The sequence below is a fragment of the Neophocaena asiaeorientalis genome, unplaced genomic scaffold (genome assembly GCF_003031525.2).
Source record: "Neophocaena asiaeorientalis asiaeorientalis breed wild unplaced genomic scaffold, Neophocaena_asiaeorientalis_V1.1 scaffold40, whole genome shotgun sequence".
NCBI lineage: Eukaryota > Metazoa > Chordata > Mammalia > Artiodactyla > Phocoenidae > Neophocaena > Neophocaena asiaeorientalis.
Genome location: NW_020185335.1, coordinates 15,152,466 through 15,166,700, shown reverse-complemented (window position 1 = coordinate 15,166,700; position 14,235 = coordinate 15,152,466). Strand labels below are relative to the sequence as shown.

At 55.3% G+C, this 14,235-nt stretch overlaps 1 protein-coding gene across 1 annotated transcript in view; it reads right to left on the bottom strand.

Moving 5' to 3' along the window:
• Positions 1–334, bottom strand: part of CDT1 (chromatin licensing and DNA replication factor 1) — a 4,348-nt gene extending 4,014 nt beyond the window's left edge. The window contains exon 1 of the mRNA XM_024735743.1: positions 14–334. Within this exon, the coding sequence (XP_024591511.1) occupies positions 14–334 (321 nt within the window). The remainder of the gene's footprint in view (positions 1–13) is intronic.
• Between the last annotated feature and the right edge of the window lie 13,901 nt (positions 335–14,235).

Sequence of the window (14,235 nt, the reverse complement as noted above, 5' to 3'; positions counted from 1 at the left end):
GGAGCGCCGGGACCGGGGCTGCGGGACCACGACTGCAGGACCACAGGCGGAAGTGGAGCCGCTTTTCCCGCTGATTTTCGCGCCGCGCCCTGGCCCCGCCCCGGCCGTAGGCGGAACCATCGGCGCCTTGGCCAAGGGGGTTGGCGCAGTATGGACGGGCCCGGGCGCGTGCGCGCTGGCCCTCTCGGGCTGCGCCTACCGCGCATGCGCCGCAGCGAGGGTCTCGGTTGTTTGGTGGTCCGTGTGCCGTTTCCCGAGTGCTGGATGGGTCTGCCCCGGGCGGCACGGTTCCGGGTGGCCGTCGAGCCAGTGCTGTCCTGGCAAAGAGGAACATGCTCCGCTGCTTCCACCTGAAATTTAAAATGATACGGTGCAATGAAGCTGGCGCCCAGCTGCGCGGACTAGGAGGGCGCTGCGCACGTGGCCGCGGGGGCGGGGGTCTCGGCGTGTCCTGGGCCTGGCCTGGCGCCCAGTGTGCGGCCCAGGACCCTGAGGCTGGTGGATGCGCCTCGAAAGAAGGTGTTCGGCAGTTTTGCGAACGGACCGAGACCACTGAGTTGCACTTCTTTAAGGGTGAAGGTTATGTTTCAATCAGGCTGTTATTTTGGAAGAAAAAGTTGCTCTCACATGGCCAAATTGGAAAGAAAGTTCTTAAAGCCTGAAGCTGGGTTGTCTGGCAGGCTCAATGTCTGGAATTCCCATCACAGAAAAATGCGGTCAGCCCGGTTCTGAAGTCTGACCACAGGTCTGGGAGGAAACTAAATCACAAGGGTTGTCTTTGGGAGGGGTTGAGGGGCTGAGACGGGAGTTTTACTTTGCCATCTTTTACAAGTTTTCTGTAAGGAGCATGAATCGTCCTTTTACAAAAGTAAAATTTAAAGGAACAGAAACGTCGGTTGGGGTGGTGCTTGCAAAATGACAAGAGTGAGAAAGCTGGGGGCTGATGAGACAGTTTGGTAGAGAAGCATCGTTGCCCACATGTTATAAAGGGCACAGCAACTGGATCCATATTTTGTTAGCAGCCAGTAGCAAGTTATTAGTGGGCCGAGGCCAGCATTTTTAAGGCTACATTTTGTTACAGTTTTGTTTTGGTGTGTGTACTCTGAGCCACCAAGTAAAGCGTGTTTTTTGTTATAAGTGTGTTTTTTAAACTTTATTCAAGTATAGTTGGTTTACAATGTTGTGTTAATGTCTGTGGTACAGCAAAGTGATTCAGTTATACATACACATGCATATTCTTTTATTATATGTTCTTTTCCATTATGATTTATCTCAGGAGATTGGATATAGTTCCCTGTGCTATGCAGTAGGACCTTGCTGTTTCTCCATTCTATATATAATAGTTTGAATCTGCTAACTCCAGACTCCCAATTCAACCCTCTCCAGCTCCCACTCCCCCTTGGCAACCACAAGTTTGTTCTGTGTCTGTGAGTCTGTTTCTGTTTTGTAGATAAATTCATTTGTATCATTTTTGTTTTAGATTCTGCCCATCAGTGATATCATATAATATTTGTCTTTCTCTTTATGACTTACTTCACTTAGTATGTAATCTCTAAGTCCGTCCATGTTGCTGCAAATGGCATTATTTCACTTTTATGGCTAATATTCCACTGTCTGTATGAACTACATCTTCTTTATCTGTTCATATGTTGATGGACATTTAGGTTGTTTCCGTGTGTTGGCTATCGCGAATAGCGCTGCTGTGAACATAGGGGTGCGTGTATCTTTTCGAATTAAAGTCTGTCTGGATATAGGCCCAGGAGTGGGATTGCTGGATCATATGGTACCTCTCTTTTTAGTTTTATGAGGAACCTCCATACTGTTTTCCATAGTGGCTGCAACTCATTTACATTCCCACCAACAGTGCAGGAGGGTTCCCTTTTCTCCACACCCTCTCCAGCATTTGTTACTTGTAGACTTTTTTTTTTTTTTTTAGCATTTATTTATTTGGCTACACCGGGTCTTCGTTGCGGCATGTAGGATGTTGTTTTTTTTAGTTGTGGCATGTGGGCTCTTAGTTGTGGCATGCAAACTCTTAGTTGCGGCAGGCCGGATCTAGTTCCCTGATCAGGGATTGAACCCAGCATTTTTTTCTTGTAGACTTTTTTTTTTTTTTTAGCATTTATTTATTTGGCTACACCGGGTCTTCGTTGCGGCATGTAGGATGTTGTTTTTTTTAGTTGTGGCATGTGGGCTCTTAGTTGTGGCATGCAAACTCTTAGTTGCGGCAGGCCGGATCTAGTTCCCTGATCAGGGATTGAACCTGGGCCCCCTGCATTGGGAACGTGGAGTCTTAACCACTGGACCACCAGGGAAGCCCCCTGTATGTAGACCTTTTTAACGATGGCTGTTCTCACCTCTGTGAGGTGATACGTCATTGTAGTTTTGTAGTTTCACTGCCAGCCAGCAGGAAGGGGGCAGCCCCACAGCAGGGGCCTCAGGACCCGCCCCGCCGCTATGGCCACTGTCCATGCCCTGGCGCAGCGTCTGGCTGTGCCACTGTGGAGTATTTTTAATGTCACCCCTGGAGAGGAGGCCTTTTGGGGTGGTTTCAACCCTGGGGCCAGTTGCTTCTCAGAAAACTGCCCACCCACCTGCAGTGATGGAGTTTGGCAGCCGAGGCAGCACTGGGTGACACCCCTCACGAACACCGCGCGGCTGAGCCAATCAGAACCTCTTCTGGGACCTGGGCCTCGAGTTAGAATCCCCTTCTGTCTCCCCTGGTAGCAGCAAGTGAGATGGAGGAGGACAGCCACCTTCCACCATGTGTGTGGAGACAGAGCGAGCAAGGGACCCTGTGGCCCCAGAGACAGACAGCCAGGCAGCCGCTAACTCGGATGTCGTTTCTTTTTACTTTTGCTGTGCCTGGTCTCAGTTGTGGCACACGGGATCTTTAGTTGCAGCATGTGGACTCTTGGTTGCAGCATGCGTGTGGGATCTAGTTCCCCCACCAGTGATTGAACCCGGGCCCCCTGCGTTGGGAGCACGGAGTCTTACCCACTGGACCACCAGGGAGGTCCCTCAGGTGGTTTTTAATAGTTTCCAGTTTGGTCTCTTGTGAGGCCCACTTTTTTATGAGGTAGCCTTGTATTCCTTCCTATACATTTGCCTCTTTTTCTTAAAGTGCCTCTGGGTGGGTTTCTGTTTCTTCCAACCCAAAGAGCCTTGATTAAAGCATGGTCACAAAGGTTGGTCCATATGAGGCTGCATTAGTAAAAGTATAGAGAAGGGAGGTGAAAGCCCTTCTCTGACAGGGTTCCACCAGCCATGTCAGGTTGGCATGTAGGTGTGGAACGCTAAGAGGATATCGCCTGGCTGAAATGCCTGGATGGGAGAGAGACCAGATGGCAGAGGGGCTAGACCCCTCGTCTGTGGGTGTTTACCCTGGAGAAACTTGGAGGTCTGGGACTGCCTTCATTCATTTGATCAACCAGCATTTACCGAGTGCCCCCCGGGAACCTGGCTGCTAAGGACCCGCTATGCACCAGGTTGAGAACAAGACAGATGAGGCCCCTGCTCTCGAGCTCACATTCTAGTGGAGAGAGAGAGAATTTCAGATAAAGACTATGAAAGCTGGCCATGGGGTTGAGTGCCGGGGGAGCCACTTTACACCTGAGGGTTCAGGGAGGCTTCTTGGAGGCAATGACATGTGAACTGAGACTTGCATGGCAAGAAGGAGCTGCCAGGGAAGAGAATCCAGAGCAGAAGGAACTGCGAGTGTAAAGGCCCTGCAGCAGAGATCATGCAGGGCATAGCCCCTCTCACGACAGGGCCCTGGAAGTCCTGCAGTGCCACTTCTGCCCCTCCTGTGGGACGAAGGCATTGCAAAGGTCCACCCAGCCTCCAGGGGAGGAGACGTAGGCCCCACCTCTAGACGGAGCGAGGTCCAGGCCGCATTGCAGGATGAGCTGTCCAGAGGTGAGGTAGCAAGCTTCTGGTGACGAAGGACCACCAGGAGAAGGGATCCAAGCGCTGAATATTAACAGCCAAAGTGTGTGTGCTTACCACGTGCCAGGTACAGTCCTGAGAGCTTCACACGTACCTCTGTATCTGATCCACACAGCCACCTAGGATGTGGATGGCTACAGATAACGCCCATTTCATGGATGAGAAGACTTAGGCCCGAGAGGTTGAGCCACTTGCTTCGGGCCACACACCCTGCAAGTGGCTGAGCTGAAATTCAAACCTAGGCCCCTGCTGGCTGGCCCACGCATGTGGGCTGAGCCAGAGCCTATCTGCCCACCCAGGTGGCCCCCGTCCCTGACTGGGAGTGACTTGGTTCCATCCGTCCACCAGCTCCTTGAGAGGCCTGTGGGCTTCATCTCTGCCAGCAGGGCCTGTTCTGGGTCTGCATACAGTAGCATCACTAGTTGTGGGCTGACCTAAACTTTCGACCTGGAGGTCGATCGAGGGGACCGTCGCGGTCTCCCATTTGCTTTTCCTGCAGAATTCCTCACCCCCACATTGGGTCTCTCATCAGGCTGCAGCTGAACCTTACAGACCTTGGCAATCTGGTGCTGTCACTCAACCTGTCGCTGTGCCCTGGTCTCAGCCAGCATCCTCAGTGCTCCTCGCCTTTCCAGTTACACCCCAACATGAGGCCGGATTATCTTCACATGCTTTGACCAAAACAACTCGTCACAGCAGATTGGATGTGGAGCGGCTGTGAGAATCCAGCTGTCTCCTATTCAACCAGACGTTAAAGTGACGCAAAAAGGTAAGGAATGCCACTCTTCTCACTAAAATTTTTTGTCTTGGAAACTACAATTAGTTTTCATTTATAAAATATGGATGTATTATTGTTATTTTTAATGATTTAATACATAAATTTTTTAAAGCCTTAGTTTTGGGGGTTTTTTTGTTTGTTTTTTTGCGGTACGCGGGCCTCACTGTTGTGGCCTCTCCCGTTGTGGAGCACAGGCTCCGGACACGCAGGCTCCGCGGCATGTGGGATCTTCCTGGACAGGGGCACGAACCCGTGTCCCCTGCATTGGCAGGCGGACTCTCGATCACTGCACCACCAGGGAAGCCCAAAGCCTTAGTTTTAATTTTTAATATGGCAAATACTGATAGATAAAAGCCCCTAGGGGTCCTCAGAAATGTTTAGGGGTGTACGGCTTGTGAGGCAGAGCTGGGGTCTGGATGGGTAAAGGCCAGGACCTGCAGTCAAACAGCCCAAGTGGAATCCAGTTGGGTGACTCCACACAGGTGGCTGCACCACCCCGGGCCTCAGTCTTCTCATCTGTAACAAGGGATGGTAACTACTTGGCTCGTGAGGACTGAATGTGGGTAAAGTGCTTAGCACAATGCCCGGACCACAGCCACTTAAAATAGATGGGGCTTGGGGATTCCTTGGAGGTCCAGCGGTTAGGACCCTGCGCTTTCACCGCTGGGGCCCAGGTTCGATCCCTGGTTGGGGAAGTAAGATCCCTCAAGCCGCGCAGCATGGCACCCCCCAAAAAAAGAAAAGTTAAAAATAAATAAAATAAAATGTATGGGGCTTGCCGTCACCACCACCACCACCACCATCATCGTCATTTTAGCCATGCTCCAAAAGATGAACAGAGTTGCAGTAGGTTCTGAGTTTGGACCACAGCCACGTCTGACCTTCCCTAACTTCCCTAGAATCCACCCCAGCCCCGGTGCTCCCCCTGCCCGTCTGCCACCTCAGTACATGCGTGGCATGAATGGCTGGTCCCCACGTGCTCTACCTTGGAGCCATTTGTACGGAACGACAATCACCCAGGGGTGTGTAGCGCCTTACCGTTTTTAAAGCAATTTCAGAAAATAAGAATAGCTGGCCTCTGCTGAGGTGTGCTGTGTGCAGGCCCTGGTCCCTGTGATTGCAACGCCTTATCTGACCCCTCAAAGCAAACCTACAAGCGGTACCCCATTTTGGGGTGAAGAGGCCGAGACTCACGGGACACAGAGCAGGTGCACCAGGGAGCTGTGTCTGCACCCGCACCTCTGCCTCTCAGTCTGCCTCTCCAACTTCCCGGAGACCAGACTGGAGTCAGAGACTAGTGGTGGAATTCAGGCTTTCCGGGACCTCCCCTGGGCCCCGCAAAGAATGCCTCACCTGCAGCCACGGGGGAGCTTTTAATGGCCTTGGCTTGTAATGCGAGGTCCGTGGCCAAGTATGGAGGCAGCTTTCACCTTCAGTGAAGGCATTTGGGTCTCAGCCAGGATCCATCCGCACTTGGTCCACCAGGCAAGCTTGGACTCCATCACTGGACGGAACAAAGAGGGAGGCTGCTGCCCCCAGGGTGAGTGACTCGGGAAGTCTCCTCTCCCCGCCAAGCCTCGGTCTTCATCCTTCATCCTACCAGGGGGACCTCAAGGGAACCTGGTCTCAGCAGGCTCCTGGGAGAGTCCTGGAAAAGGGAACTGGGCCTGAAACTCCCACGTGGTTTCAGAGCAGGCGGGGGGAGTGCTCTGTGTCTTGCTGCACTGTGAGTGTCTAGAGCAGTGCTTGCCAGTAGAAATGCAACAGGAGCCACAAGTGTAACTTAAACTTTTCTAGTAGCACGTTAAAAAAGTAAAAAGAATCATGTGACAGTAATTTTTAAAATATATCTTTACTTTGCCCATTCTTTCCAAGATGTTATTTCAACCAGTAGTCAACATAAACTTATTATTAACGAAGCATTTCCCGTTTTCTCACCATCATGATCGTCACCAAGTACTGGCCACTGATACCAGTCACGCTAAGTGTAGCATGTATGTTATACTGACAGCGCATCTCACTTCGGGGCATGCTAAATTTTCATGGCGTACTCTATCTTTATCTCGAAATCATGCAATTGGAAAGGTGGACTCATGTGCCGAAGTTGTTCTAAGTAGACTTAAAAGTTTTCCGGTAACGGCAAAGGGTGTGAAAATTAACTAAAGGCGAATGCAAGTGCAGCCCAGCCCCCAGCGGCTCCCCATCGTCCAGGGCCCGGGCCCGTCTCAGCGCACCAGCTTGTGGAGCCCGGAGCAGGCAGGGTGGGTGTGGACGACCAGGCGGCCGGGCACATGGAAGAGACGGTGCGAGGACCCTGCAGCGCAGGAAGGAGCTCCTGGAGGCCGGAGGCGAGGGCCAACCCCGGGCCCAGCCCTCGAGTGGACGAGCACCCGCAGGGGCAGGTCCGCGGCTCAGCCTGGAGCTGCCAATCACGGAGGCGGAGACGTGTGGTGAGGGGCGGGGCGAGCCTAGCGTGGGCGTGGTCCGCGAGCGGCGGGGCCTTGTCCGTCACGTGGCTTCGCGGACCGAGGCGGTGGAGGAGGGCTACGTAATGGGCGGGGCGAGCTCGCAGGGGGCGGGGCTGCCTCCAGGGGCCTGGCTGGGTGCAGACTCGCTGCGCGCCAGGGCGGGAAGTTTCCAGGCGCTACCGAGCCCAGACTTCACAGGCACACAGACTGGCCCAGCCGCGGCGCCGGCCGCCGGGGTCACCTGGTCACTGCAGCCCCAGGGTCCTGCCACGTCCCGGCTCGCCTGCAGGGACCGCCCCCCTGTCCTGACTCCTGCTGCCCTCCCGCCGCACCTTTTGCCCACTAGGGTGGCCCCACGTAGCAAGGCATCCCCCGTGGTCAGACGTCGTCCCAGGGAGAATGCCTAGACCTGCGTGAACAGCCCGACCGCAGGGGCCGTGCCTGAGACCGAGGGACTTGTCCTGAGGAAGCCAAAACGCCCCCGCGTCCGCCCAGCGCGTTCCTTCCCTCCACCCGAGGGCGAGCATGGGCATCTGAGCTTCTGACACAGGTGGGCACCCCTCCTGCCGTGGCCCCTGGACTGCACTCGAGGGGCTGTAATGGCCCACCTTTAACACCTTGAAGGTCCCGCCACAAGCCACCCCGTCCAGGGTGAGCTGGGGAGTCCTGCATCTGAGAGCTCAAAGCCTGGCAGAGTGGAAGGTTAGTTGGTTCTAAGAGCTCGGGCTTGAAGTGAGGCGGCCGTCCGCCCATTCAGCAGTATATACTGAGCTCCCGCTGTGCACCGGGCACCAAGCGCGGAGCCCAGGGGACCGTGGGGAGCGGGCAGTGGGGAAACATACCTTAAACAAGTGTATAACTAGGCCCCTGGGAGAGCCTGACCCAACCGACGTGGACTGGGTGGGAGTGACGCTCCCTAGGGGGCTGGCCATGCGGATGGGCCGGCAGGGAGCAGCTGGAGGGTGCCACCGTGGGGTCTGGGTGGGGCTGGGGGCCCTGGAGCTCGGGCAGTGAGGGCAATGTGTTGGCACGAGAGGGCGTGCATGGCCTCAGAGGGCATTTTGGTCTCTGCTGAGGGCAGTGGAAGACTTACGCCGGCAGTATTTTACAAGGCTGTCCTGGGTGGACTGGAGCCAGGGAGCGGCTGATGCAGTTCGTTGGGCAGAAGCCCATGGCTTTGGATTAGAGGGGCGGGTGGACTCAAGATTAGAGCAGGTGCCGACTCTTGCATGCAGCTGCGTGTGTGTGGCTGTGGGCAGGTGACCGAACTGCCCAAGAGGGTGTCGTGCAGGTCCGCGGGGCCAGCCTGCAGGGTGCTGCCTCAGGGCAGAGCTCAGGAGCAGGAACTGATTGGCCACTAGCATGGGGCAGAGCCGGGGCATCCAAGGACTGGACGAGGAGGGCCCAGCCCAGGACTTTGGGAGCTAAAGGGAGGGACAGACCGTGTGGCCAGGGCAGGAATGATCACCAGCCCGCGGAGGACTCAATACCCCCGAAAAGGTTTCAACTTCCTCCGAGGCTGGTGGGGAGGGAAGCGGTAGATCCGTGTTAACAGTACCTCAGTCGATTGCTGTGCGGAGGACGGCGTGGGGCGAGAGGCCCAGAAGAGGCCGTGGCAGCCCCGCCGCTGACATCGGCTGGCTGTAGGAAGGGAGGAGGGGGTGAGTGTGACCCATCAGGGCCGCCAGCTGAGCCGCTCACCTGGTGATGCTCTCCTGGTCCTCCCAGGCCTGGGTCGTAACGCGTGGTCGCTGAGGCTGCCCTGTGCCAGCCAGCCCCCTTCCGCTGCCCAGGACACCCGGGTTGTCTGTCCCGGGTTCCTTCGGGATGTGGCTGGGGCAGTGAGATCTCAGAATCACACTCCCTTCCCAACAGCCAGGTGAAGAAGATGTAGAAATGGTGAGAAATGCCGTCTTCTCCCCTTAGCACCTTGCTCAGCGTAGCCTGAGTGGAGCCCTGCGGGGAAGGGATCCTTCGCAGGGAGAGGCCCAGGAGTTCTCGACACCAGGGCCCGGTAGAGGGCGGGCAGGTCAGCCTGGACTGTCCTTGGGCGCAGCACCCCCTTCTCCGAGCTCAGTTTCTCCACGTGTTATAAACATTTTCGAGTTATTGATTTTCTTTAGAACCACTGGTGCACTACTGACCCCCGGCCCCCAGGTCCTAATCCACGAAGGGGTGACGGGCCGTCTCACTCATGCCCCACGTTAACCTGCCTCCTCTGTGCCTTCACTCACCTGCTTTGTGCAAGTTTGGTGCTGGCCATTTTCCTGCCCCTCTTAATCCTAAGCACTGCCTCACGGTGGACATGATCCCAGTTCACGGGGAGGGCCACGCTTCAGACACTCCCCGGCCCCGCCTCTGCCCCCTGCCGCCCCTCCCCTCCTCCTGTCCCCACTGCTGCCGGCTCGGTCCCCCTCCCCTGCCCTCCCAGGCAGAGCCAGGGAGGCACTCGAGGCTGGCGCGGGCCAGGTGGCGGGGGGCTGGGCAGAGCCGTTGGTCTCAGCAAGGCATGTCACCTCTGTGACGCCCCTCACCCTACTTGCCCCGCTAGCCTGTCAGCCATGGGGGACGCTGGGTGTGGGGCCGGTTCGTCTCTGCAGCTGGGCAGTGTCTGCGCCCGGGGCCGGGCCATCAGCCCCGACCCGATCACTTTGACCCGGTCCCTCCATCATCCCGTCCGGCTGGAGTCCGGTTTTGCTGCCAGGATGGGGGTAGGGAAACCACTGACGAACTTCTAGAAGTTGGCTTCACGTGGAAAACCCAGTTATTCATCGGGCCGCCTTTCCCCGCAGTGTGGGTTTAGTGCCCATGCCGTTCCTGGTGGCGGCCTGTGAAGGGCTCGCAGCCACAGGCCCCTGTAGGCACGTGTCTGCGTTGCAGGCGCCGATTTCCAGCCTCCCAACTCGGCCGGCCCGTGAGCCCGTGAGGGGGGCAGGTTCCAGACCGACTGGGAGCTGCCAGTGCAGAAGCAGGCGCCCCTGCTGACTCGGGTCCAGCCACGTCCCGAGCAGGGACAGGGCCGAGGGCTGGGCCTTCGGGCAGCGAGGAAGCGGGGTCACTCGGCCGATTCCCGGTGGGCAGGTGGCTGGGAGGGGGCTCCGGTAGGACGGGTCCCTCGGAAGGAACCAGGCCTGGGAACCGCTGACAGGAGCCTGACTTGGGCGTGTTCTCCGCTGGATCGATTCCTGGACCTGTTTCCGGGAAAGGGGGGCTGGGGAGACTCAGTGGGAATGTACTTGGGGAAATTAAAAAGTAATCCCCGATCTCATCAAGTCTCTGGCCAGGCAACGTGGGTGCCTCTGGGGAGGCCCCCGGAGGAGGACCAGCCGTAGTGTGGGCTGCGGGGAAATCCGCTTAGCCTCATGCGAATCTCTCAAGTTAGTCGTTTATAGTGGTAAAAACCCGTAATATAGAATTTATCATTTTAAGTGCGCGATTCAGTGGCGTTAAGTACATTCACATTGTTGTGTAACCTCCACCATTTGTAACCATTTCCTGAACTTTCTCATCATCCCGAAAAGAAAGTCCGTACCTGTTAAGTAATAACTCCCCATTCCCTTCTCCCCTCAGCCCCGGGAGCCGCTAATCTAGCTTCCAGTTTTATTAATTTGTCTCTCCTAGATGTTTTATATAAGTGGGATCGGGCAACACTCGCCCATTTGTGTCTCACTTCTTTTCGCTTAGCAGAACGGTCTCAGGGTTCATCCGGGTTGTAGCAGCATCAGTGCTTTCCTTTTCACGGGCAGATAATGTTTCATCGTGTGGAGGGACCACGTTCGGTTTATCCACTCATCTGTTCATGGACACTTGGGTTCTTTCTTCTCAGAAATAAGTTGTAAGTATAGAGACAGGTAAGGATGACTGTGTTATCCTCGGGGAAAGTTAAACCTGGGTGACGACAGCCCCGCTGATGACACTCTTCCCTCGGCCCATCCTCTCTCCGTGGGGGACCTGACCATGCCTGCTTTTCCAAGACTAAGTTACTAGTTTTTAATTTAATTTCTTTTACATTGGAATATAGTTGATTTACAATGTTGTGTTAGTTTCAGGTGTACAGCTAAGTGATGCAGTTATACGGACGTATAGCCGTTCTTTTTCAGATTCTTTTCCCATATAGGTTATTACAGAGTATTGAGTAGAGTTTCCTGTGCTATACAGCAGGTCCTTGTTGACTATCTATTATATATATATGTGTGTATACGTTAACACCAAACTCCTAATTTATCCCCACCCGCACCCCGCGTTTCCCCTTTGGTAACCATAAGTTTGTTTTCAAAGTCTGTGAGTGTGTTTCTGTTTTGTAAATAAGTTCACTTGTATCTTGTTTTTTTAGATTTCACATATAAGTGATATCATATGATCTTTGTCTTTCTCTCTCTCTTTTTTTTTTTTTTTTTTTTGGTCCGTAGCATGTGGCATGTGGGACCTTAGTTCCCCAGCCAGGGATTGAACCTGTGCCCCCTGCAGTGGAAGCGCGGAGTCTTAACCACTGGACCAGCAGGGAAGTCCCTCTCTGTCTGACTGACTTCACTTAGTATGATCATCTCTAGGTCCATCCATGTTGCTGCAAATGGCATTATTTCATTCTTTTTACGGAAAGAATTCCATTGTATATATGTGCCACATCTTCTTTATCCATTCCTCTGTCGATAGACATTTAGGTTGCTTCCATGACCTGGCTGTTGTGAATAACGCTGCAGTGAACATTGGGGTGCGTGTGTCTTTTTGAATTACAGTTTTCTCCGGACATATGCCCAGGAGTGGGACTGCTGGATCATATGGTAGCTCTATTTTTAGTTTTTTAAGGAACCTCCATACCGTTCTTTAGAGTAGTTACATTTCTATTTTAGTCAACAAGTGTGGTAGGACCCCGAGCCATGGGGTTGTAGGGCAGAAATGGCTTTGGGCTTGGAATCAGGAAAGTTGGTCTTAAGGCCTGGCTTGTCCTTTGGCAAATGACGTCCCCCGCCTCGGGCCCCCGCTTCCTTGTCTGCCAAGGATTAGAACCTGCATTACTGAACAGCCAGCACTGCCCCCACCCCCTACTCGGCAAGTCGGCAGGTTGGGAAGTTCTTCTGCTGAGAATCTGTCCCCACTGTGCTCCTGTAAAATGTATTTTGTGAACAGGTGATACGTGTATACAGCAAAAAACCACAACACAAAAAGGCATTTCAGCAACCACTGTTCCCCTCCCACCCCATAGTGCAGCTCCACCCCTACCGGCCTGGCTGTGGCGCGCGTTCCTCCCAGAGACTGTGTCCACGACGGCCAGGCGTGGGCCAACGCCTCTGCTTTTCCCGGTTGTAATACTGTGTCTTAGGGATTGTTCCGTGTTGATACACAGAGAGTTGCTTCAGTCTCTAACTGCTTTGAAGCACTCCACGGCAGGATACGTGATGATTTCTTCTAACAGCTCCTCAATTTGCCAGAACAGTTGGTTTCTTTCCTGTCTTTTCGCTGCTCACAATTCTTGGAAGCGCACATTCTGCTCCTCTGCAGGGAAAGTCCTTCCTTTGTTCTGGAGCCAGACGGGAGGGTGGGAAGCACGGTGAGCCAGGTCCCCGAAGCTGCGGGGGTGCTGGGGGCCGCCTGCCCAGGGCTCTTGTCCCCTCATCCTCATTCTGAGTCCTCCTGCTTCCCCCTCAGACTCTGCTCTTGGGATAGAGTCTAAAACCTTGTATCCTCCTAGGCCTTAGAAGGACTTAGCTTAAGGGAGTGGTTTTTAAGCTTTTTGTTGTTTTTGCATTTAAACCCTTTATGCAAACAAGGCCCGGCGTAGGTGGACATCAGTGTCCCGAGAGGCCCCCTGCTGTCCCCTGGTCACCCTGAGGGCAGGCCAGGCAGAGGGCAGGGTGGGGGGAGCCCTAAGCCCAATGCTGTGTCTGTTCTGCCTGTTGTCTCTCCCTCTCCCTCTGCCCTCCTCTCTCCAGTCCACAGCCCGGTTAAGAATGACGAGGGTGGTGGGTAACCGAGGGGACCGATGGTAACCCCTCAAAGGTGTGCGTTACTTCACACCACTTTTACATGGTCTCTTAAATCTTCACAGCTTTGCAGCTGGCCCCCATCCCATCTCACAGATGCCCCCCAAGGCTCAGAGAGGGGGCTGGCCTGTTGGGCAGAAGGCCGGCAGCCAGTAGAGCTGCTGTGGGCTGTCCCTCGGTCATCTCTCTGGATGCTGCTGCTGCTTGGGGACCCTGGCCACAATCCCTGCCAAGGGATGGCCTCAGGCGGCCAGGTTCGGGCCTGGGACTCTCAAGGAGCTCAACCCCATGTCCCCAGCCTCCTTTGGTCTCTGACCTTGGGGAGGAACCCCGAGGCTACAAGTCTCAAGGGCTCTAGAGCAAGTCCAGGGTGAGACATGACTCCAGCAAGGAGAGGCAGAGAGAAAACCAGTCAGCACTGAAACACCAGATTTCATGGAAGTCCCCATTTCTGGCTTTTGAAGAGTGGGAGGGTCTGGGCCTGTGTTGGAGCTGGGATGGTTGGCCAGCTGGAGCCGGGCGGTGCCTCGTGCAGGCTCTGGGTCCCCACCGCACCCATCAGCTTCCTCAGGCCCTCACCCGGTCCTGGGTCCCGTCACCCTCGGTGGGCTCTGCCTTACACACCGAGCGGCTCTCTTTTTCTCCTTTCCCAGCCCAATTCAAGGGTGGAGAAGGCCAAACTGGGGTGGCCGGGTGAAGTGCCCAGCGCAGCCTGGGCTCAGACCCTGGCCTGGCCTCCCAAGGGCGGTTATCGCTTCTCTGCTATGGCAGAGGGATCAGGGCAGAGCTGGCGGTGGTGGCAGGCGCGGGTGGAAGCGGCCCGCAGCCCCCGTCGGACCTCAAGGGCTTCCCGCCCCGACATCCAGCCCGGCCGCGGCCCTGGCCCTGCGGGCGGGGCCTCCGAGCCACCCCACGGTCCCCAGGGGGCGCTGCGGGTCCGCGTCCGCGGGAGCAAAGCCCCAGCTGCTCCTGCAGTGCGGGGCGCTGATGCGGGTGGCGTGCTGCCGCGGAAGCCCGGAGATAGGGCCCCTTTCTGCCCCTTTCTTGAGCCCTCAGGAAC